The 24,796-nt window shown below is 39.5% G+C and overlaps 1 protein-coding gene across 6 annotated transcripts in view; it reads right to left on the bottom strand.

Moving 5' to 3' along the window:
• ARMC2 (armadillo repeat containing 2) overlaps nucleotides 1-24,796 on the bottom strand; it is a 127,761-nt gene that overhangs the window by 58,873 nt on the left and 44,092 nt on the right. For all 6 annotated transcript variants that reach the window (XM_032156125.2, XM_058435452.1, XM_058435451.1 and 3 more), the window contains 5 exons: nucleotides 21,739-21,815; nucleotides 16,468-16,566; nucleotides 11,845-12,020; nucleotides 5,549-5,651; nucleotides 3,670-3,893 (listed from right to left, as the gene is read on the bottom strand). In XM_032156125.2, the coding sequence (XP_032012016.1) occupies nucleotides 3,670-3,893; nucleotides 5,549-5,651; nucleotides 11,845-12,020; nucleotides 16,468-16,566; nucleotides 21,739-21,815 (679 nt within the window). The remainder of the gene's footprint in view (nucleotides 1-3,669; nucleotides 3,894-5,548; nucleotides 5,652-11,844; nucleotides 12,021-16,467; nucleotides 16,567-21,738; nucleotides 21,816-24,796) is intronic.

Here is a 24,796-nt window from a genome sequence, read left to right as displayed (position 1 = left end):
GCCTGGCACACAGCAGCCACACCACAAAACTTGTGAAATGAGTGTCTCTTGATTTCAGCCACCAGGTGATAAACATATATCAATGCATACAGCCATACATATACATATATGTAAGAAACAACACAAAGAAGACCTTTCAAAGTTCAACACTGTGTTTTTTTTCCTCTAAGCAACATTAGTCCATCTGCTTTGAAGGAGCTTTTCTTTCATACCCATTCCTTTATCTCCATTCTAATCAGTCTAAAATCTAACTGCAGCAATGACTCTTAACTGGGGCTGCTGTGTTTGAGATCTTAGCCCTCCAATCTGTCATGTACCACGGATACATTCTCCTCCCATCACTTTTCAGCTATTTGGTCTTTATCTGTTTAACATTTTGTGCACATTCATCTTTCTGCCGCTCTGATCTCATCACGTCCTCCCATGCACTCACCTCCAACTGCTCCTTGTTGCCCCAAGTCCACTCTTGGCAGCTGGTATTCGAGATTCGTGGCTGTACCTTCTGAATCTCACCTTCCAAGATTCCCACACAGAATCTCTACTCTAGACAGCCCTACCTCTTCAGCACCTCCCAAACACCCTTATTTATTTCCCACTTGAATGTTCAACACCCTTTTCCCTTTGTTCTAGTTTCCCAAATCCTGCACAATCTTCAGGGTCCAGCTTTGGAAGATGTTTTCCACTCTTTCAATGGGCCCAACGGAGCTGCTTTTGGAAAACAAGGTAACTCTAACGCTGTGCCAGATGTTAAAGCAAGCGAAGTTTTATAATATGAGGTCCCCAGAAAGTGGGCCAAAGCTACTGAGGTTCTTGGAGTTGAAAGTTGTAGAAGAAAAGCAGTCACGCCACTAGATGTTGCCTGCTTGTATCTTTTTGGTCCTCATCATGTTCTCTCTGGCTGGCAGACATTATTTTATTCTTACTACAGCCACAAGTAATTTATTTATTTTTTCAATTGAAAAAAGCCACTTTTAAAAATGCCTCCTGGCCAGGCACAGTAACCCACACCTATAATCCCAGCACTTTGGGAGGCCGAGGTGGGCAGATTACCTGAGGTCACGAGTTCGAGACTAGCCTGGCCAACATGGCGAAACCCTGTCTCTACTAAAAATACAAAAAAAATTAGCCAGGCGTGGTGGCAGGTGCCTGTAATCCCAGCTACTCAGGAGGCTGAGGCAGGAGAATCGCTTGAGGGAGGTGGAGGTTGCAGTGAGCCGAGGTCACACCATTGCACTCCAGCCTGGGTGACAAAAGCAAAACTCAGTCTCAAAAAGAAAAAAAAAAATGCCTCCTGAGCTGGAGTTACCAGGTTCTCAAAGCTGGTGTAAACAGACACTTCTGCTTGTGGCCAGATCTGTCTGGCTGAATTTGCACATGAACCGACTGGTGAAAAGTCAGTCAGTGTTACACATTCACAAAAGCAGAGGCTTTCATCTGCTCTTGGAGTGAAGTCTTATTGCTTACATTTTATCATTTGTATGATACAAAACAGCTTTTGTTTTCATTAAATATGAGGAAATGTCCCATTCAGGGGATTCTGCAAATGACAAAGACTAAAACAATGTCTTTTTCCTCCCCAAATCTGTAAACACACAAACAGTGATACAGTTGATACAAATGGCACTTGGTGACCACAGCTGGAGTAAGCTCAGGTGGATGCCATCATGGGCTCCATTTTCTCCTGCTAGACAGGGGTGTGGGCCACCCATGCCAGGCCTTGGGCTGGATCCAAGCAAGGCTTTGGAGACAATGACAGAGCCCACTGCCATCAGGTGGTGGCAGGTGGTGGTGGGCAGTGAGGAGGAACTTCTACAGCGCCCCCTAGAAGTGGGGGGACACAAATGTCAGGAAAGGAGGGGGGATCCGACCTGGTGAATCAGTTTGCACCTAAGGATGCTGAATCCAGGGAAAAGGGACATAAAAGAGTAACACAGGGAGTAATATACTGTTTATGCACACCAGAGGTCCCCTTTCTTGATTTGATATTTTGGTCACAGTAACGCTCAACTTTCCTTCATACCAACTGATGTGTGTGCACGCACACATACACACATGCACACACACAGACACATGCACAGTGATATAGTTGATGCAAACAGCAAACAACATTTATATATGTATAAGATGGGGTTGGAAAGAGATTAACTAGACAAGAATACCATAAGCTGTTACATAAAAATTTAAAACAGTGAATATCTCAATATGGGAATGGCTGAGAATTTGAGATATATCCTAATCACAGAATATTATGCAGTCATTAAGAAGAATTAAATAAGTCTTTAGGGTTAACTCAAGGGATTTTTACTACGTATTGTTAAATGAGGAGAGAGAAGGGCATAGAATATTCCATTTGTTAAATCCTGTGTGTGTATTAAAAGGTGCTGAACACATCAGTGTAAACAATGTTAGCTAGATGGATAAACCAGAAGGAGAAACAGGGAGGAAAGAGAATGATAGAAAACAAACAAAAGTGACTATTAAAAGTAATGGGCTATTTAAAAAGTGAGAATTCTATTAAATTATGTATATGTATATAAATGACCACCAAAATGCTGGAGGTGTTATCTCAGGGTGAAAAAATTGCAGGTGATTTTTATATTCTTCCTTATACTTTTCAGCATTTTAACAGGAAATATAATTATTCTATAATCAGAAATTACTATTTCCATTGAGGGAAAAAACTGAATGATTTGATAACACTAGGAGCATGGAAAATCATATTTCTGAAGTTTCCTAGCCAAAACAGGGCATACAGAAAAACTGTGCATCATTGATGACTAAAAGAGGTTTTCACGATCTTCTTCAAAATGGAGACAGACCACAAAGTCCAAAATTAATAATCATCCCAAATATTTTAAGCATCTTGAAGGCAGGGCCTAAATCTAATGTTTAGATTTAGATGGCTAAATGGCTTAGAGTGCTCTGAGTGCTCAATCAATCCTCATTAATTGACAAACACATTTCAAATCCTATGAATTATTACATCAAAGATGCTATTATTTGATATACGAATGCTATTAAAGAGTAAAATCTCATCTAAAAAAGAGTATCCAAGCCAGAGCAGCTCCAGTGAAAATAATTTAACTACGAAATTTAATCTGCTACAACGGAAGTAATAAAACCCTAACACATAACAAAATTGGTCTACCTGCTCTGTTTATATTCAATGCGTCCAGTTTTGTTCCCTGCATTCCTACAGTCTCGGGGTTGCCTGGTATCTAAATACCCACCTCAATGACTGTCCACTCAATCCCATTACCTTCTGTTTCTTACTGAAGATGCAAGAGTAATGACATTAGCTACCAATCATCGTAAATCATCTCCAGGCCAGGCCCATCTTCAACACTCTAAACAGCTTGTTAAAATTTTGACTCTAACATGCAATTGTTTTGCAGAGAGGTACAACTTTTTCCTTCTTCCAGGCCTGCTTTCTCTGCAGGGCAGTGAAAGTGCATGCTGTGTGGAGAGCTGCTCTGGTAATAGCCATGGAATAGCCTGTCCAGGACAACAGGCACCAGGCCCTCATGGGGTGGAGGTGGCTGCTGCCCTTGGAGGCCAGGCACCCGCACCTGGCTGTAGGGGCCTCTTGCGTGCCATCCTTTTATAACTGGCATTAGGCAATGTGAAAACTAATTTTACACATCTAACCTTTTCAAGTAAAATGCTTACCTGGACTAGCAAGTGGCCTGAATTAGGCAAACATGTACCACATTTCTTGGTGTTCTCATTTATTTGCTTTATCAAATTTATCAGTATTTCCACAGCACCTTTGCTGATCATTTCATTAAGAAATCCCGGATTTCCAGAAATGAACTTTATAGACCCCATACAGTATAAAAAAGCTTCCACGTTAGTTTGCAGGTCTTCACTTCTTAGTACCTCCAATAATGATTCTGTCAAAGAGATGAATTATTATAAATGTCTGAGTATAACAGCTAGAGAGAAATATATTAAAGCACTTGTGTGTGAACATAAAATACACTTTGTAAAATATATTTATCAAAATCTACATTCAAGTGCTTGTTAAGAGTTACACAGTATAAAGAGAAAAGCTTACTTTTAGCTAAGACAAATCTCTGTAATAGTAAATTCAGCAGAAGGATGGGATTGTTAATAAATAAATGAGAACGTATTCTTTTAATTAATGTCATTCCTTGCCTCTTACTAATTATGTATTGACCTTTATTTTTTGTTACAAAAATTTTGAGTCATAGAATACTAATAATTTTTTTTTTTTTTTTTTTTTTTTTTTTTGAGACAGAGTCTCGCTCTTTCACCCAGGCTGGAGTGCAGTGGCGCAATCTCGGCTCACTGCAGGCTCCACCCCCCGGGGTTCATGCCATTCTCCTGCCTCAGCCTCCAGCGTAGCTGGGACTACAGGCACCCGCCACCTCGCCCGGCTAATTTTTTTTGTATTTTTAGTAGAGACAGGGTTTCACCGTGTTAGCCAGGGTGGTCTCGATCTCCTGACCTCGTGATCCGCCCGCCTCGGCCTCCCAAAGTGCTGGGATTACAGGCGTGAGCCACCGCGCCTGGCAGAATACTAATAATTTAACACATTTAAGAGTTAAATTTCAACAAGCCTTTAAGAATATATTTGTTGCTGTATTATTAGTGGGAAATCCATGACAGGAGCTTAAAAAAAAAATCTCAATCACCCTAGAAAGATAACTTGAATATAACACCTATCCTTTTCTCAAGACAACTTAAGAACATTTATTCAAATAACACACCACTACTTGGTTTTACGAGTAATCCAGGCAAATCCAATAATGTTAATAATGTATATCTCACATTTAATTATATTAATGTCAATGTAATAATTTGAGATGATTGTTTTCAGTCTACAATTCTTAATTAGTTGATTCAACATTAGACATTTCTTTCAGTACTGGTTTTGTCCCTATCTGCCAGGGGCAAAGAAAGATGAAAAGATAATTTATCCTATGTTGCAAAAAGAGAACTCAAAGTATTTTCCATGTTGCTGCATGGAAAATACTTTGTATTTTCTTTTCTTGTATCAGCAATATTAATTCATAAAAAGATTTCCATTTAGGTAACTAGGTATCTTAATTATTTAGAAGTACAACAAAAATTAGGCATTAGCTAGATAAGGTGTAATAAAACTTCCTTACCTACAAATTTGAAACATTTTGATGTCAGGTTTCTATAACAGTTATAGATGTCTTTCAACTTTTAGTCATTCCTAGTATATTAAAAGACTAAAATTTTCAACTATGTCAAATACTATTAAATGCATTTTTCTATATATTAAATCCAAGTCCAGGAAATGAATTCTTAAATGGGGAACACTTTGTGAAGTCACATAATGTTACTACAGGTGTTGAAGGAAAAGAGCAAACTACCACAGGATGCATTCAACTAAATGTGGAAAACAGAGAAGGATGAAGTAAAATGAGCATCGCATAACTTCTGCATGTTTCTAGAAAACAAAATATTCTTGCTATCATTGATTATACATTTTCTCTCCAGACTCTAATTTTTACTCAAGTACATTTGCTCAATAGTAGCACTGAATGACACTCACCCAGAATGCTGTCATTTTGAATCAAAGAATCATTCTTCTCATTCCTGCTAATTTTAAATATAAGTTTGCAGACATTAAGAAGATTCTTTCTACTCACTTTAAGCTGCAGAGAAAGAAACACATCTCTATTGCAGAAGGAAATAAAGACATGCTGTATTAAAAAAATAATAAACCACAACATCTATTTTTAAAGTATAGCAACAGTATTTTTAAACATGAAGAAAAGTTCTAAAGAAATCAACTTTGAAAAATTTAGACCACATATTTGCCAACTGTGGTATCTAATTAACTCAATTAGAGTAAACACAATATAAATTATCTTTAGAATAAACATTTTAATGACAGATCTTAGCGATTGTGAATACTGTGGAATAAACATAGGAGTGCAGATATATCTTCGATATACTGATATCCTTTCTTCTGAGTATATACCTGGCAGTGGGGTTGCCAGATCATATGGTAGCTCTATTTTTAGTTTTTTGAGGAACCTCCAATCTGTTCTCCATATTTATTTCTTACTTCATAAAGTCTCTCTCTCTCTCTCTTTTCTTTTTTTCAGAGACAGGGTCTTGCTCTTTCACCCAGGCTGGAGTGCAGTGATGCCGCCATCACAGCTCACTGCAGCCTTGACCACGTGCACTCAATCAACTCTCTTGCCTCAGCCACCAGAGCAGCTGGGACTATAGGCATATGCCACCATGCCTGGCTAATTTTTTCAACCTTTTTTTTGTAGAGATGTTGCCCAGGGTAGTCTCGAACTAGCAGGCTCAAACAATCCTCCCACTTCAGCCTCCCAGTGTTGAGATTACAAGTGTGAGCCACCACACCCAGCCAAGTCTCATATTTATATATGCAATTATTAGTTACTTTTAAAGGAGTATATGAGGAAGAAAGAGGTGCAGTACACTGTTAATAAATTTAATTAGAGTAATTGCATTAAAACACAAAAGTAGAGGAAGATGAATACCAAAATTTCACATTAATTTAGAAAAGAACACATAGTAGAGATGAAGGAAAGAAAAGAAAGGGGGAAGTTTTGGTCTTTTTTATCATTTGTATGAAAGAAAATTTAAAAGTAATACTGCTTAATTTGATGACATACATATATTTCTTTTTAAGGTCTATTTCTGGAATGCTTTGAGATAATCACAAGTAACATCCAAAGTTGAAAATTGCCTTCTAGGCCGGGCACAGTGGCTCATGTCTATAATCCCAGCACTTTGGGAGGCTGAGGCCGGTGGATCACGAGGTGACCAACATGGTGAAACCCCATCTCTACTAAAAATACAAAAATTAGCCAGGTGTGGTGGCACGCGCCTGTAATCCCAGCTACTCAGGAGGCTGACGTAGGAGAATCACTTGAACCCGGGAGGCGGAGGTTGCAGTGAGCTGAGATCACGCCACTGCACTCCAGCCTGGGTGACAGAGTGAGACTCCATGTCAAAAAATAAAAAAAAAAAAAGAAAAGAAAAGAAAAGAAAAAATTACCTTCTAAATCGTACAAAAATATCTAAGTAAATTAAACGCAGGGTGATAAGGAAATATAGTTTTTTTTTTATATAAAGCAAAGTATAGGATTACTGACCGAATCAAATGGTCTAAGTTAGCTGTGTATTTATCTAAAGTAGTAAAAAAGAAAAACAAAAAACATCCTAAGTATCCAATATTAGGGCATAGTTCATTAAATTGTGGGACATCAATACTATTCATATTAAGCAGTCACAAAAAAGCATAACTGTGAACATTATGTCTAAAAAGGGAAACATTTATAACCTATTATTAGATGGAAATAATATGTGCCCTCATTGCAAAGGTGTAAAAATGTATTTGTAGGAATAAGGTCATCTGAACAAAAAATTATTTGTTTGAAAAGGATGGCATATAGGTGATTAGTTTATTATTAAAAACTATCTTTAAAGTTATTTAATTATTTTTTGAGATGGAGTTTCACTCTTCTTCCCCAGCTTAGTGTGCAAGGGTGTGATCTCGGCTCATTGCAAGCTCTGCTTCCCGGGCTCAAGTGATTTTCCTGCCCCACCCTCCCAAGTAGCTGGGATTACAGGCACATGCCACCATGACTGGCTAATTTTTGTATTTTTAGTAGAGACGGGGTTTCACCATGTTGGCCAGGCTGGTCTCGAACTCCTGACCTCAAGTGATCCACCCACCTTGGGCCTCCCAAAGTGCTAGGATTACAGGTTTGAGCCACCATGCCCGACTACCACATTTCTCTCTCTCTCTCTCTTTTCTTTTTTTCAGAGACAGGGTCTTGCTCTTTCACCCAGGCTGGAGTGCAGTGATGCCGCCATCACAGCTCACTGCAGCCTTGACCTCATGGGCTCAATCAACTCTCTTGCCTCAGCTGCCAGAGCAGCTGGGACTATAAGCATGTGCCACCATGCCTGGCTAATTTTTTCAACATTTTGTAGAGATGTTGCCCGGGCTGGTCTCGAACTAGCAGGCTCAAACAATCCTCCCACCTCAGCCTCCCACATTTTATTGATGAGTTTTCAGTTACTTTAAAAAAACATAATAGGATCTGTCAGGCATATTTGTTAAGTATTTGTTCTGTGTTTGATCCACAGGTATTTACTGGCACCTGATGTGTACCAGGCACTGTGCTGCTCACTGCAGAAGACACCAAGATGGCCACGGTCAGCCCCCAGCTGGAGGGGCCTGGGGAGGGGAGCACTGCCTGTGGGGCAGCTTCTGCATACCCTCCTGCACTAGGCCACTTACAAAAGTTATTCCGGAAATTTGGTGTTGTCGTTCCCATTTTGCACTTGAGGAGTGCGTGCCTCAGATAGGTCACAGAACCATCTCGGCATCACCTGGGCATGTATTAGGAATGCAGAATCTCAGGCCCCACCCAGCACTACCGACTCAGAATCTGCATTTTACAAGATCCCCAGGGGATGCATGTGCACAGTGAAGTCTGGGAAACACTGCTGTGGAAGCCTCAGAAACGGTAACACATGGCAGAATGGAGATTCCTTCTGTTCCCAGGAGGAAAACAGGACATGGGAACCTTAATAAATGTTTAATGATTAGGTATTTAAAATAATATTGTTTAAAACCCCCCAGAAAATAAGCGGGCTTAAGAAAACAGAAGAACATTTCTATATTGATGGAAATATATATTATTCCTAACATTTGGGAATATATTTGAATTGGTTGACTATCTTCTACTAGATTGTGAGTCCTTGAGGTCAAATCACAATTTATTACTCTTTCTATATGTAGTATGTCAGATGTGTTCCATACTTAATAAAACTTCATGAAAAAAATGAATACAACTCACTTTGCTTTTCCCCAACAAATCTTACATTTTTAGTAAAAAGTGGCAAAGGAAAACAAAACAAAACAAAACCTTGTATCAGAATTTTCATTAAAACAATAAGAAGAAAAAACAAAAAAGAAAACAAAGAAAAGAAAAAAGACAACCACAATTTCCAGGCCTGCTATAATGTCAATTTACACTCAGAGCAAATTTGTACCGCTTCTCCATTGTTAACCATAAAATTATGACTTTAAGACATGAAAAGATAATAAAATCTTACACTTATGCAAGGGATGTAGACGATCTTATTTAAAAAATTCCCTGCTACTCTCCCTTTCCTTTGCTGTTTTATTTTTCTCCCTTAGCTCTCATTATCTCCTTTGGTACCTGCTGTGTTTGCTGTCTGTCTGCCCTGCTACAGTGGCAACCTCAGAGGCAGGAGCTAGTTTATTCACTTGTATTCCCAGTGTCAAGAAGAGTCTCTGGCCAGGTGCGGTGGCTCACACCTGTAATCCCAGCACTTTGGGAGGCCAAAGTGGGAGAATTGCTCAAGGCTAGGAGTCTGAGACCAGCCTGGGCATCATAGCGAGACCCCAATTCTATAAAACATTTTTTAAAAATTAGCCAGGTGTGGTGGTGCATGCCTGCGGTCCTAAGCTCCTTGGGAGGCTGAGGCAGAAGGATCACTTGAGCCCAGAAGTTTGAGACTGCAGTGAGCTGTGATCTCGCCACTGTACTCCAGCCGTGGGTGACAAGAGCGAGATCTTGTCTTTAAGAAAAAGAAGAGTCTTGGAACCAAGTAGGTTCTTGTGGTAGGGTAGTTTTCTTCTTATGTTAAAAACAGTAGTTTATTCTATTTAAAGTAAATTTGGCAAATTAAAGAAAAGTAAGAAAAGTTTAAAATCACTCATAATAGTACCACTATATAGCATCACAGTTGGTATTGGTATTTCTTTTCTTTTTTTACCCTGTACACAGGGCGCTAGATTTTTTCCCTCCTAAATATAGTCACATTCATACTGTATATATTTGTTTGTACTCCTTTAAAAAATCTTAACATAGTAACATTTAAGTTTATATATTTTTGTATATTATTTTGTAAGAGTTTTTGACACAAAGATTAAAATTAAGACGACTGTCTGGAAAACTTTCATTTGCCAGTATTTGCCAATAAATAGGCAGAGAGAAGTTGTGAAAAACTTCTTAGTCCAATATAGCTTTAGTTTTTGCTGATTTTTTCTTCTTCAACAGTTCTTATGATGTAGTCTTTTAACATTTTACATAGAACCGCATCACCAAGGCCTAAGCTAAACAAGATCTTGTCTGGAATGTTACAGGAAATCCAGGCAGTAGATGGGAAGTTGGCCTTGATGGATTTGAAGGTCCCTTCTGAACTGCTGGTTCTGTAGCTAGTCAGAAAGCAAACCTACCCAGCTCTGTACTCTGGAGTTTAGCCTAGCATCTTGCTCCTGATTCAGCAAGGCCGTCAATGTCACCAAGAGGGCTTTATCTAATCATATGTTTAGTTCAAAACATGTTCACTGCCTGGCAGATCACTTAGCCTTTTGCCCTAAAATAGTTAAATATGTGCCATATATATAATTAATTTGAATGACACCATTAATAACCGAAATAATATTTACTCTGTGAAGCATTAAAATAATTCATGTTCCTTCCTTCCTCCTTCCTTTCCTTCTTGCTCTTTCTTTCTTTTTTTTTTTTCTCCTCACTCTTTCTCTTTCTTTGGCTTGGTATGGAACAAAATGTCTAGGATCCAGATTAAAATAGCAAAGGCAATCTTTGGGCAGCTGCTGTACCACCAGAGCCCTGGAGTGAAATCACTATTTCAAAGAAGTATTGCTTTCTTGACCACATATCACAATTTTTAAAAAGAGAGTTAATAGTTTGACAGCTGAATAAGAATGTAGCCTCCCCCGATATTACATAGATATATGCTCAGAAAATTCTGCTTTATGAAATACTTCATTATCAGAATAAGAAAAGGTGGCATTCTTTTTTTTTTTTTTTTTTTGAGACGGAGTCTCGCTCTGTCGCCCAGGCTGGAGTGCAGTGGCGCAATCTCGGCTCACCGTGGTCTCGATCTCCTGACCTCGTGATCCGCCCGCCTCGGCCTCCCAAAGTGCTGGGATTACAAGCGTGAGCCACCGCGCCCGGCCGGCATTCTTATTAACTAATAGTAAGTATGCCAACACTTACCTTCACTGTGTACTGTAAGATTTTAAATTCTGTAAATTATGGGGTGTTAGCACAAAGCTTGTACTTGTATGAAACCAAGAAAACAAGGCTTCATTCATTTGTTTTAGCGGCTCTCTTAGAACATTCTGTAATAATTGTGGCTTATCTTTTGGTTCCAACTGTTTATGGCTGTGACAACAGAGTGCTCCCTCAAACAGTGATATCATTTTGTTTGAGACAGAGTTTCTACAGACTCTTTTTTGGTGTCTGGCCTTTTCTTCTCACACCTTGTGAATGCCTTCTATGACCACTGAGGTACCTTCCTGTGACCACACGCAGCTGTTTTTCGGTTTCACACCGGTTCCTAAAGCACCTGGCTTATTATGACTGTGGCCTAAATTACTTAGTTATTTATTAAATCATATGACAGAATCAAGCATCCAAGAGAAACCACTGCCTGTACCATCTGCTACTGATCTCCAGTCAAGTTATTTGAGCAACCATTTTGAACATATTTGCCTACAGTTATTTCTTTTTCTTTCTTGCTTTTCTCTCCCTCCTTCTTTTTTTTTTTTTTTAACTTAGTTGCAGTCCAAAAACGTTGAGTTTCTTTGAACATTTTCTATGTACTCAGCCTTAGTTCCTTAGATAATACTTCCTAGTCAAATTCTGAGATGTCAGTTTATTACCTTAATTTTTTTCCCAAGATTCTAAACAAATACACTGCATTTCTAATATTCTTTGTAATATTTACAAATAAAGCATTAAACAAAGCTTTTATGTGATATAGTCTACTAGACCAGAGGAAGGAAAAACTTACTGCTAGAATTATTTTTGCAAGTTTAAGGCTGAGCGAGTCTGAACCAACATCAACTAGTTTATATAGGGTCTTCAGGAGAACACTTCTTCTCTTAAATTTATTTCCGAGCATGTTTCCTTCCTCTAAAGCATGATGAAGTTGTGTGCAAGCAGCACAAACTGTTTCAAGGTTTTCTTCTGTCAGAGCAAAAAGAGTAAAGCAACACTTACTAATTAAGGTTAAGTTTCCAAGTGTGTCAAACACAGACAGTGTGAGTAAAAACCCCGTAATTATTTCCTTGGATATCTTCAAATTCCTGAACTCTATTTTTTTCTTTTCTTATCACTTCCATCTACCTGATTTTTTTCATCCCTTTGATCCATCTCCTACCATGTTGACTTATTGCTTATCAGTCATTAGCTTATCTAGAATACACAGTCTTTCAAAGAGGTATTGAAGAATGGGACTGCTACCTGCTTCAGTTGGCCTCCTTCACTCCAGACGCCCTCCACCTCAGCCCGCGCTCTGCTCAGTCTCACAGACGCATGCCACTTGCATCTTGACCTTCAATTCTTTTTTGCATAGTTCTACTGGCCTAAAATGTTCTCCATAACCCTCATTCCTACTGTTTTTGGTCCTTTGAGGCTCTGTTTATGTTGTAGCTGCTTCAGAAAAGATGCACTATTCCACATTCAACAAACATTACCTTAGGTTAATTATTTTTCATGTACATATGTGTGTGTGTTGTGTCATATGACCAGTGCCCTCAAATAGATGTCACACTAAGTGAGCCAGTCTTACATATCTTTCTATCAACAGCACATGGTACAGTGAGAATACTGTATAGAATACTGTATATAGCATAACTTCACACGTATTCATTTTCTAATATATCTGTTGACAAAAACAATGATCAGTATTTTCCTATGAGAACAATGCTCATCATCTAAGAAAAGAGGGTTCTAATAGAACAAAAGCCTGAAATGTCACAGAATCCACCATTATCTGGAGGTGGTTATTAGAAAACAGGAGAATAAAAAGATTTTTATAAATCCAGCACTTTGGGAGACCGAGGTGGGAGGGTTGCTTGATGCCAGGATCAAGGCCAGCCTGGGCAATACAGCAAGATCCTACTTCCAAAATAAAATAAAATTAAAAATAAAATTAAAAAAAGGAGAAATATTTTAGTTAGGAAACAGGGAGATCTTGAACCTTTCATCTTATAATTATGATTGTGAGGAAAGTAATATATATATTTTTTTGAGATGGAGTCTCACTCTGTCACCCAGACCGGAGTGCAGTGGCGCATTCTTGGCTCACTGCAACCTCCACCTCTCGGGCTCAAGCAATCCTCCTGCCTCAGCCTCCTGAGTAGCTGGGACTCCAGACGCGTGTCACCATGCCTGGCTAATTTATTTTTGGTAGAGATGGGGTTTCGCCATTTTGCCCAGGCTGGTCTCAAACTCCTAATCTCAAGTGATCTGCCTGCCTCGGCCTCCTAAAGTCCTGGGATTACAGGTGTGAGCCACCACACCCAGCCTAGGAAAGTAATTTTTGAAAGTGGTGGCCACACTAATTGGCATACAGAGAAGAAAAATAGCACAAAAAAATGGAATATGAGGGGAAATAAAATAATCTAATATATTCTGTTGAATAATATTATCTCTGATAGATTCCTTCATGAAATTTAAAAGTAGGAAACCAATCTTAAATAAATACCATAATGTGCTCTTAGAAGCCCACATAGAGGAAGTGTGTGCCTGCAGAAGGAAGTGACTCAGGCCATTTTTAGCTCTTTTCAACAATAACATCTAAGAAAAAATTTTAAACCTCAATAGCTAAGTAACCTTCAATGTCTTTTGGTTATGCCCTTAAATGAATGAATTAATGGGAAATGACTTAGCTTAACTTTAAATAAAGGGAAAAACCTGAACTCCTATTGTATGAAACACTTGTGTTTTGTTGTTTTATTCTTCTGTGACTGGCAGTTTCTTTACAAACCCTAAGTCCAGGCTCTGGGCCACTCATTGGCAGTGGGTGGTCCTCAAAGTATTTTTCTAAGACTTCCTTCCACAAACTCTTCAGCCTGGTAGGTTCTACTCAAGAATACTTGTTTTTAGCTTTAAAAAGGGGTTAGAAAGAAAGGCTCAAGGGTCAAATTTTAAACTATTGCTCAAATCAATCCTTTATACCAAATAGTTTGTTATAAATGCTCTATAGCTTCAAAAGACAACTTGAATCTACAAACTATCAAGATTTGCAAGGGGCTAAATCTAGTGGGTAAAAGTTTGATGTGTAACAGAGAGTAACATAATCTCAGAGTAACTTCTATCCCCAAGATATGTATTCATTACAAAGGAAAGAATAAAAACCTGACAGTGGGTACAGCTGTGGGACACCACCAGCAACAGAACGCATCAGCATCGTGTACTCCTGGCAGGAGGTGCTGAGAGGGACACAGCAGCACTCATGTGCTCTGCCTGCCCAAGATGCTAACCTGGAGCTCATCACAGGAAAACATCAGACAAACCCAACTTGCGGGACAGTCTGTAAAATATTCCTCAAATACATCAAGATCATGAAAGAGACGTGACAAATGATGAGAACTTGTGATCCAGGCTTTTATTTTTTCTATAAAGGAAATTACTGGGACAAATTGGCAAAATTTGAGTAAGATTTTTATAGTATTGTATGGTAATTTCCAGATATATAAGAGAATGCTTTTGTTTCTAAGAAATACATGCCAGCCAGGCTCAGTGGCTCACACCTGTAATCCCAAAACTTTGGAAGGCCGAGGCAGGTGGATCACTTGAAGCCACAAGTTTGAGACCAGCCTGGCCAACATAGCAAAATCCCATCTCTACTAAAAATACAAAAAATTAGCAGGGTGTGGTAGTGCGCACCTGTCATCCCAGCCACTCAGGAAGCAGAGGCACAAGAATTGCTTGAACCCGGGAGATGGAGGTTGCAGTGAGCTGAGATCGTGCCACTGCACTCCAGCCTGGGCAACAGAGCAAGACTCTGTTTCAAAGGAAAAAAAAAATAAGGCCAGGTGCGGTGGCTCATGCCTGTAATCCCAGCACTTTGGGAGGCCAAGGCAGGTGGATCATAAGGTCAGGAGTTTGAGACCAGCCTGGCCAAGATGGTGAAACCCCCATCTTTACTAAAAATACAAAAAAATTAGCCAGGCATGGTGGCGGGTGCCTGTAGTCCCAGCTACTCAAGAGTCTAAGGCAGGAGAATAGCTTGAACCTGGGAGGCGGAGGTTGCAGTGAGCCGAGATTGTGCCACTGCACTCCAGCCTGAGTGACAGAGTGACCCTCTGTCTCAAAAAAAAAAAAAAAATCCTTCTTTCCTGTAGGAAGGCTTCCTATAAGAAAGGCCTTCACAATACTGACTCAGTGTCCCCATTCAATGTTTTGCAATATATTTTCTTGTGTAACCCTTATCCAGACTCGTTCTTCTCAGTCGTGTTTGCACGTATCTCCTGAAATAAAGGGCCCGAAGCTAACGTGGCACACTAAGATGAGGGTGAACATAGTAACTCTAGAGGGGAAAAAGTCATCACATTCATATCCTTAGGACTTTGGGCTACAAAAGCCTTTCGAGATAACCTAATCTCCACCTCGTCTGGCAGGTGAGAACACTATTGCACACAGAGTCTAGGTGACTCCTCATGGCCATATGCTTAGTGAGTAGCAGCACCGGGACCAGAACCCTGTCCAGGGCTCCCACATTAACCATGAACACAGCCAAGCACCAATGGGGAGCAGAGGAGGGGTGAGGTCATTTGAACTTTTCAGTAATCAGGTCTTTTGCAGCACATCCCTGTTTGGTTGCTGGGGAGGATTCACTTACCCTGCTTCTCTTAGAGCATCTTCCTGTGGCTACCAAGCTGGTTTGCTCATCAACAACTCCTAGCAAAGGCTTACTGTGCACTGTGTGCCAGGCCCTGGGCTCTCCCTACGGCTATGACCACTGCTCCAGAGGAGCCTGGTTAACTTCAGAAAGAGAATCCTTGAGGAGCTAGCTGCAAAGAGGGAGAAAGTGGAGGGCCATCCCATGACACCCTTTCCCTACCCTTGCAGGGACCCATCGATGGTGGGCCTTCACTTCTGGGGCAGTTCAGAACGCAAGAGTGGGACACATCCCAGGCCATTTCCCATCTGTGGGTGGCATTCCTGACAGATGTGCTCCCTTCAAGAGAGTAGGACATATACCAGTTGGACCAAGGAAACCACGGGCACACCTGTCAAGGACGCCAGTTTATGAGACTCAGCTTCCAAGCCTAAAATCTGTTTTAATCTTTTACTTTCTTGAGTATGAAGAGCCACCTGAGAGAGGTTAAACCAGCATTTCCTTGGGCAAAGGAAATGATAATTAATTTATATTACAAAGGAAGTTTTAGAAGTTGGCTCTCTTGGTGCATTTAAAGCATAATCTTACTAAAAATTATGTGTGCATGTAATATTTAACACACACAGGGTAAATAAATAGATGACTTCATTTGTTTTTGAACATGTTCATAGAAATGATAGTGAAAACTTACTAAAAATATCAGGGCAATGGGGAACACATAAATAACTACAGGTATTTTTTTAAAAAAAACAAAAACGGTTTTTTGTTTGTTTGTTTGTTTTTTACCCTTTGTTAATTCACGCAAAATCGGTACAATCCTTGTATTCCAAAAGACTTCGTCTACTTCTATTTCTGCGTCCTTTTCTTGCAGGTCAGCTTTTGGGACTGCAAAAGAAATCCAGAACAGGAGAAAAAGCTATGAAAAAGGAGTTGTCATGAAGCATGGTCAAAAGCCTTTACTATTCATCACTACGATTAATAAACTAGAGAATTAAATTACCTTTCGCTCCCCAAGCCTGACTATTTCTCATTAGAACTACAGGTCTTCTAATCAAATTACCCCAAATTAAACTCAGACTGGATAATGTAAAAAAGTCAGAACTTTAAAATATGATCTGGTCACTTCATAAAGTAGTAAGCTTTGTAAATACTGATTAACTGTCAGTAAGGCAAAGAGTTTTGAGTACATTTTTACTTAAACTTATCCCTCTGTAATGTAGAATAGATAACTATGGATATGTAAAGAATAAGGATTTTAAAAATGTGTAATGAAAAATTTTCTAAACGGGAGACCTAAAATGACTTTCTTTTCTATAGAAATAAAATGTCCACACTAACATGGGGCCAGTAGCATTAATGCCAAGTGATTTTGTGTGGTGTAGCAGAAAAGCCTGGGCCTTGGGGACTGACAAATCTCAATTCAAATCCCAACTCCATTATGGACATGGTGAGTGATGGGGTCCAGTTTCTTATCCTTCCTGAGTCTCTATTTCCTCATCAGCAAAACAGAATATTTGCCTTCAAGGGTTTGAGAATTAAAAGACATGGTATAGGTAAAGCTGAGCTCAGTGCCAAGCCTTTAGCAATATACAGTATATAATTAATTTCATTTCCCTGATTAAACAAGCATACAAACAGGTTATCACCCCTGCAGTATCTCATGCCTGTGTGATACTACCAAGCCATCAAGAGTAGATGCTGTCTGTGAATATGGGTTGTAGGGAATAGCAACCATTGACTGTGTACTCTAGATGCAGGAGGCCTCCATTTCATTTTTGCAGTAACACTATGAGGAGGTTCCCAAACTGTCCCCATTTTGCAAGTGAAGAAAGTGGAGCCCAGGTGTATTAATTATCTGCCCAGGGTCATATAGCTCCCCAGCCTCTGCACTTGACCTCAAAGCTATGCTGACTTGCAGCAAACTAGCCGACTAAAGGGTAACATTTGGGGGAAAATCTAACTCATATTAGAAAGTGTAAATTATGATTATATTTCACACAGGCAGTATCTCAAGATCTAAAACACTGACTGTAGCTGGAGGTGGTATTGCTGTGCTGAGGCATTACTGAACAGTCCTGAGATGTATTCCTCAGTCTCCCTTCTCTGAAGACCACCACTTAAGTCCTTTATCTGACACTTGGTCTACATCAAGTCAGGGAGTCCACGCCCTCTCGGGGCAGGGTGGGCCTGGTACCAATTAAGTATTCACACAGAAGTTGCCTGGACCCTAAAAATGTCACACAAAGAGTTAGAAATCAGGAACAATCAGAAGGTGAGAGGTTGGAAGAGAGAGAGAAGAGACAGAGAAAGACAGAGAGACAGACACAGAGAGAGGAGCAAAAGGGTATATGGCCCATGTATTTTCAGGTTACTTTAAACAAAGGACAAGTTGAGCAGGAGGCCTATTAATAGCACAGATTCGGAGTCACCATCTGGGTTTGAATCCTAGCTCTGCCACCTACTAGCTAGTTGACTATAGGCAAATTGCTTCACCTCTCTTCTGTAAAATGTGGTAACAATGGTTATCTCTAAATATTGGGATTAGGATTATTAATTTCTTTTATGTGCTCTTCTGTATTTTCCAATGCCTCTAATGCATTCTTATTTTTCTTGAAGAGAAAAATATATACAACACATATTGAATGTGTGTAATACCTTAGTAAATATCCATATTAATATTTTTTAATATTAATATGGATTAAAATAAAATTCTCTGCATCAAGAAATCCAATAAAGTCCCTTGATGATTACCTGTGAAAATAGCAGAGAAATCCATAGATAACACATAATGGCATATATTTAAAAATTCATTTGAATTCAGAGATGTATTTGAATTCTGAAATGAATCCTCAAACAATCAAATGGTGCTGATGTCACCCAGGAGAAGCAGGGACGCTGTACAATCTACCTATCCCACCCAACACACAGGCCTTCCCGTTATACTACATGCTAGAAATGGCCACTCCCAGTTGCAGCAAGTCTAGGCTTGCCTTTTATCAACCCTTCCCACTGCCAAGAGCAGCTGACCCACACAGGGCATCCAAGATCACCTAAGCAGCAAAAGTAAATAGAAAGAGGTTGTCAACAAAGCTATTATTAAACATGTGCAGTGCAGTAAATAGCCTTAATAGCAAGGTTTCAGATAATCTATCTAACCCAATGCAAGACTTCACCATCAGATACTAAATTGAATTGTCTTTAGGACAAATTAGTCCACATCAGTACAGATTCACAATCCCTTATCCAAAACCTTTGGAATCAGATGTGGTTTGGGATGCAGGAACATACGGATTTTAGAAAGTCAATATGTTATACACATTGCATATTACATACCACCCCTGTAAGGTCTTCTGTGGCAGCACCCTGTAGCAAAATATATGAATATTCACAAAACCAAGACTCTAACTGACTTCCCATCAGGCTCAGGGATTCTGGAACTACAGATAGTTTGTAGACTACCATCTCAATCTTTTGGGTCATTGTTTTTATGAATCTGCCTTAACTTTGATAATTGATGGATATGGATTCTAAAAGTAAACATGAATATTCAAGTAATACAAAAAACATAGTTGCTCATATTTGTGGATAACTAACCTATTCAAAGTCCAAAGTATATAAAAAATAAAATAAAATCAACATTTATCAAGGCAAGTGAAAGCCAGAAAATAAGTCAGGTGAGTTATTTAATTGACACATATTTATGACACACTTAAATTTACTAGAAACCAGACTTTGAGTCCAATAAGTTCAAGTCTGCATTTTTTTACCTCCTATGCAATATGCTGCTTAATAGAGAACTTCTATGAGAAACCATGACTATCAACTTGTTTTTCAGGACAAATAAAATGGATAACTTATTCACCTCAGAAAGAGCTGAATTATAGGGGTGAATCAGAAATCACAGAACAATTTATTTAACCCTCACGGGCCCCTCTGAATGTTTCTGAGATTTGCTTCTTCTCAGAACCGAAGTTACTCAGTCGCTGGTATGAGGGTTTCCTTCCAACCCTCTCCCAGGAATTTCAAAGGGCACAGTTGTGTCTGGCTACGGCCTTTCCACCTCTTCACTCACGCTGGACCTCCTCCTGCCTCCATTTTATACACAATCCCTGAGTTACTCTAGAAAATGAAGCATGGAATCACATAATTGCTTTTTAAGATACACACAGACACACAAATAATAATAAGGATGTCTCAATCTTGGGCAACAATCTAATATTTTAGAAAGCACTTTCATCTAGGTTCACAGTTTGCTAAATATAAACATTATGATTCAACAGGAAATTGGGTAAGTCAAGCAAAAATTTCAGCACGTTTTTGAAGATTTTGCTGTCTCAGTGGTTATAGTTGTTAACCACAGCTTTGAGTTCTGGACACAAAAACCTGACACAATGTTTGGATTGGCTGATGTTTTTAGCACGTAAATGTAAAATCCTTAGCAACTATGCTGGCTCAGAAATTAGTATATCTAAGATTTTCCTGAGTAAAGAAATTCCCAATGGCACAGAAGTCATTTTATTGATAAAAAACTAAGTTTTGAAGATAAGAATTTTAAAAATCTACTATTTAGTATTGTAAAATCTCATGGGTACAAAAATATATGAAGAATATAACAGACATCAGTGTACCCCACACTAATTTGGTCAGATATTAACATTTTGCCATATTTTTATCCTTTCGCTTATTTTAAAGAAATGAAACATTACATGCAGGCTCCCTGCATCCATTCCCCTCCTCCTCTCCCTCTAGGAGTTACCACCATCCTAAATCCACTGGTTACTATGATTACACTTCACATGCTTACCACATGGCTGTGTATCTATAAACAATATATGTCTTTGCTTTTGCAACTTGTTTCATCTCATATTATGTTTGTACTGAATTTACTCAATATTACAATATTACAAAAGCCCATGAGTTCACTTTTGTGTGAACATGTAACATGTATATTCTATTCTAACATGTAACAACTATATTCTATTGCATGAATACACTTTGTATCATTTCTAGACTGTGGTTTATATTGTTACATATTTTCTCAATTCAACAGTTTAAAGGCCCAAAGGACGGTCTTAACAAAGTTAATATAGTTTCATTTAAGTGAGCAATTATCTTTTTTTTTTTTTGAGATGAGTCTCTCTCTGTCGCCCAGGCTGGAGTGCAGTGGCGTGATCTAGGCTCACTGCAAACTCCATCTCCCGGGTTCAAGTGATTCTCTTGCCTCAGCCTCCCAAGTAGTTGGGACTACAGGTGCCCCACTCCCTCCCACCATGCCTAGCTAATTTTTGTATTATTATTATTTTTTTGGTAGAGATGGGGTTTCACAATGTTGGCCAGGCTGGTCTTGAACTCCTGACCTCAAGTGATCTGCCTGCCTCAGCCTCTCAAAAGTGCTGGGATTACAGACGTGAGCCACCATGCCCAGCCAAGCAATGCCTTGAACTCAAGTTTTGAACCCAAGAACTACGTTAATGTCAAGTTTTGCAACTTTCCAAATGCTTTTACAAAATGATTTCTATAAAACCATTAAGACTGTCATCTAGGCCAGGAACGGTGGCTCACCCCTATAATCCCAGCACTCTGGGAGGCTGAGGCAGGCGGATCACGAGGTCAGGAGATTGAGACCATACTGGCTAAAATGGTGAAAGCTCGTCTCTACTAAAAATACAAAAAATTAGCCAGGCGTGGTGGCGGGCACCTGTAGTCCCAGCTACTCGGGAGGCTGAGGCAGGAGAATGGCATGAACCTGGGAGGCGGAGCTTGCAGTGAGCCGAGATTGTGCCACTGCACTCCAGCCTGGGCGACAGAGCAAGACTCCATCTCAAAAAAAAAAAAAAAAAGACTGTCATCTATAGATGTTTGAGGCATCAGAGTTGGGTAGTGGTAAGATGGTAAGATTGTATGAATATAATAAAAATGTATAAAAATAAATGTTGATTTGTGATCAAATTGGACAAACTTCCTGAAGTTTTCAGTGGCCAACATAGATACCTTCAGTGCAAACATTTTTCCTTCAAGTGGAGATGCTGTAGATGAAGGAGTGTGGGGACCCCTCACCTGCTTTGGTTTGCAGCCTGCTCAAGTCTGAGCTACTGGGGCGTGATGAGGCCCTCGCATGTCTCTTCCCCTGGTCCCTAGGAGGAATACATAAAACACTCAGCGCAAACATGAAAACACTTCTAATTTTGTAAATGACAAGAGTCTGCTATATACAGTTTCTTATTTATTATTTTGAGATAGGTCTCACTCTGTCACCCAGGCTAGAGTACAGTGGCGCTGCGATCATAGCTCACTGCAGCCTCAAACTCCTTGGCACAAGTGATCCTCCCACCCCAGGCTCCCGAGTAGCCAGAACTACAGGCACATGCCACCATGCCTGGTTACTTTTAAAAAATATTTTGTAGAGACAGGTTCTCACTATGTTGTCCAGGCTGGTGATTCCTGGTCTCAAGTGATCCTCCTGCCTCAGCCTTACAAAATGCTAGTATTATAGGAGTGAACCACTGTGCCCAGCCAATATACAGTTTCTGAAGAAACCATCGAGAATTGTTTATAAGGTGGGGTTTGGTGCTCTATATGTGGTTTTTTTTTGTTTTTGTTTTTGTGTTTTTGAGATGAAGTCTTGCTCTGTTGCTCAGGCTGGAGTGCAGTGGCGCCATCTCGACTCACTGTGACCTGCCTGAGCCTCCCCAGTAGCTGGGATTACAGGCACATACCACCATGCCCGGATTATTTTTGTATTTTTAGTAGAGACGGGGTTTCGCCATGTTGGCCAGGCTGTTCTCAAACTCCTGACTTCAGGTGATCTGCCCGCCTCGGCTTCCCAAAGTGTTGGGATTATAGGCATGGGCCACCACCCCTGGCCTCTATATGCTGCTTTAATTTACCTTTGATTTCCCAGTAAGATTTATCTTTTTAAAACAAGTCATATTTGCCTAAGAACATGAAATACAGTTACTAGAAAGAATAAAAAATCCAGTTTACTTTGCAAATCAAAACAAAATTGGTTAAGAATATATACCACAAGGGGTCACTGTTAGAATAAGAAAGAACTCTGGGATGCTTGGATTATAAAAGCCGAGCCTTTGGGAGCTGGGAAAGACCTCTGTCTCTTTTTCTCTCTTTCTCCCTCCCCACCATCCCTGCAGATAAAGAAACTGGGTCCCAGCTGGCCAGATGTGCCCAAGGTCACACAGTAAAGACAGATTTGGAACTTAGGTCTCATAATTTACAAATTCGCTTCTCTTTCCACTACATAAAAATGTGCCCTGATTACATTTTTAAAATTAAATTAATATTTTCTGAAAATATTTATTTTTAGAAATATTTTAAACATTAAAAAACTGAAAATAAATTTGGACAGTCCCCAGATGATAAATATTTTGTATTCCAAATAAAAGAGCAGTGGCTGACCAATAGCAGGATTATATGCTCAGGTTTTTAAAAAGTTTTATTTAATGTAGAGAACATCTCTGAAGGATACAGCTTCTCTTTAGCCAGAGCTGACACTTAGAAGTACTTACTTTTAAATATATGCACAAAATTCCAAGGTAAAAAAAACACCAAGAGAAGAAGAGTGCAAGTTTTATATCAAAATTTCTTTTTGGTCATCGAATGTAATAGTTGTTCCAAAAAACTCACAAAGAAGGCTTATACATGTGATAGTAGTCCCTGTGGACATCTGTATGTGCCTGTGGCTTCTCCTTCCTGTGTAGTGAGCCCTCCAGTGACTATGCTATGTTGCAGTTAGCCCTTGGCCTTTCCTACCGCCCTGAAGATTAGCTTCTCCAAATACCATTTTTTACTTCATAAATATGTTCCCCCCACCTTTTTTTTTTTTTTTTTGAGATGGAGTTTCACTCTTGTTGCCCAGGCTGGAGTGCAATGGCGCGATCTCGGCTCACCCCAACTTCCGCCTCCCAGGTCCAAGGGATTCTCCTGCCTCAGCCTCCCAAGTAGCTGGGATTACAGGCGTGTGCCACCACGCCTGGCTAATTTTGTATTTTTAGTAGAGACGGGGTTTCTCCATGTTGGTCAGGCTAGTCTCAAACTCCCAATCTCAGGTGATCTGCCCACCTCGGCCTCCCAAAATGCTGGGACAACAGGTGTGAGCCATGACGCCCACCAGCCATCCCCACTTTTTTTTTTAAACACTTAACACTTCCTTTAATCATAAAATAGGAAAAAGATGAAGTCAATTTTCCAAAAATTGTCTAATTAATATTCAGAAACAACTGCTTTATTTGTACATAATAAAAATACATGATAGCAAATGTCACTAGCCAATCGAAAATGGCTATGGGGACAGGGACCTCTCAAAGAAGGCAGAAATAAAAGAATCAACTCTGTGAAAAGGTAAAATACCAAGTTTGTCAGGGCGTGGAGCCAAGGAAGTTCTCATATTTATCACTCCTAGAAATAACAAGAAGGTTTGAGACTAGGGACAAGGCCTTCCTTTCAATACATACACCTGACCTACATAACTATTAAAATCAAGCAAGATACTTTTCAACTAATGGGCTTCCAAAGTCACTGGTCCACTCTCCCTGAGGTCATGGTCAGTGATGAGGTTGCCTACATAAATACCACACGCATGTATCCCCACTTCTAGGGGAAAAAATGAAGTGTCCTTCTTATATGCAAATGCTCAGCAGTGCTGGGTCTCCCAGTTCTCAAGAAGAGCACAGAACTAATTAACTCAAGATGGATTAAAGACTTAAACGTAAGACCTAAAACCATAAAAACCCTAGAAGAAAACCTAGGCAATACCATTCAGGACATAGGCATGGGCAAGGACTTCATGACTAAAACACCAAAAGCAAAGGCAACAAAAGCCAAAATTGACAAATGGGATCTAATTAAACTAAAGAGCTTCTGCACAGCAAAAGAAACTATCATCAGAGTGAACAAGCAACCTACAGAATAGGAGAAAATTTTTGCAATCTACTCATCTGACAAAGGGCTAATATCCAGAATCTACAAAGAACTCAAACAAATTTACAAGAAAAAAACAACCCCATCAAAATGTGGGTGAAGGATATGAACAGACACTTCTCAAAAGAAGACATTTATGTGGCCAACAAATATATTTTAAAAAGCTCATCATCACTGGTCA

Source organism: Hylobates moloch, unplaced genomic scaffold (genome assembly GCF_009828535.3).
Source record: "Hylobates moloch isolate HMO894 unplaced genomic scaffold, HMol_V3 SCAFFOLD_2, whole genome shotgun sequence".
NCBI classification, from domain to species: domain Eukaryota; kingdom Metazoa; phylum Chordata; class Mammalia; order Primates; family Hylobatidae; genus Hylobates; species Hylobates moloch.
This window is presented reverse-complemented; position numbering and strand designations above follow the sequence as displayed.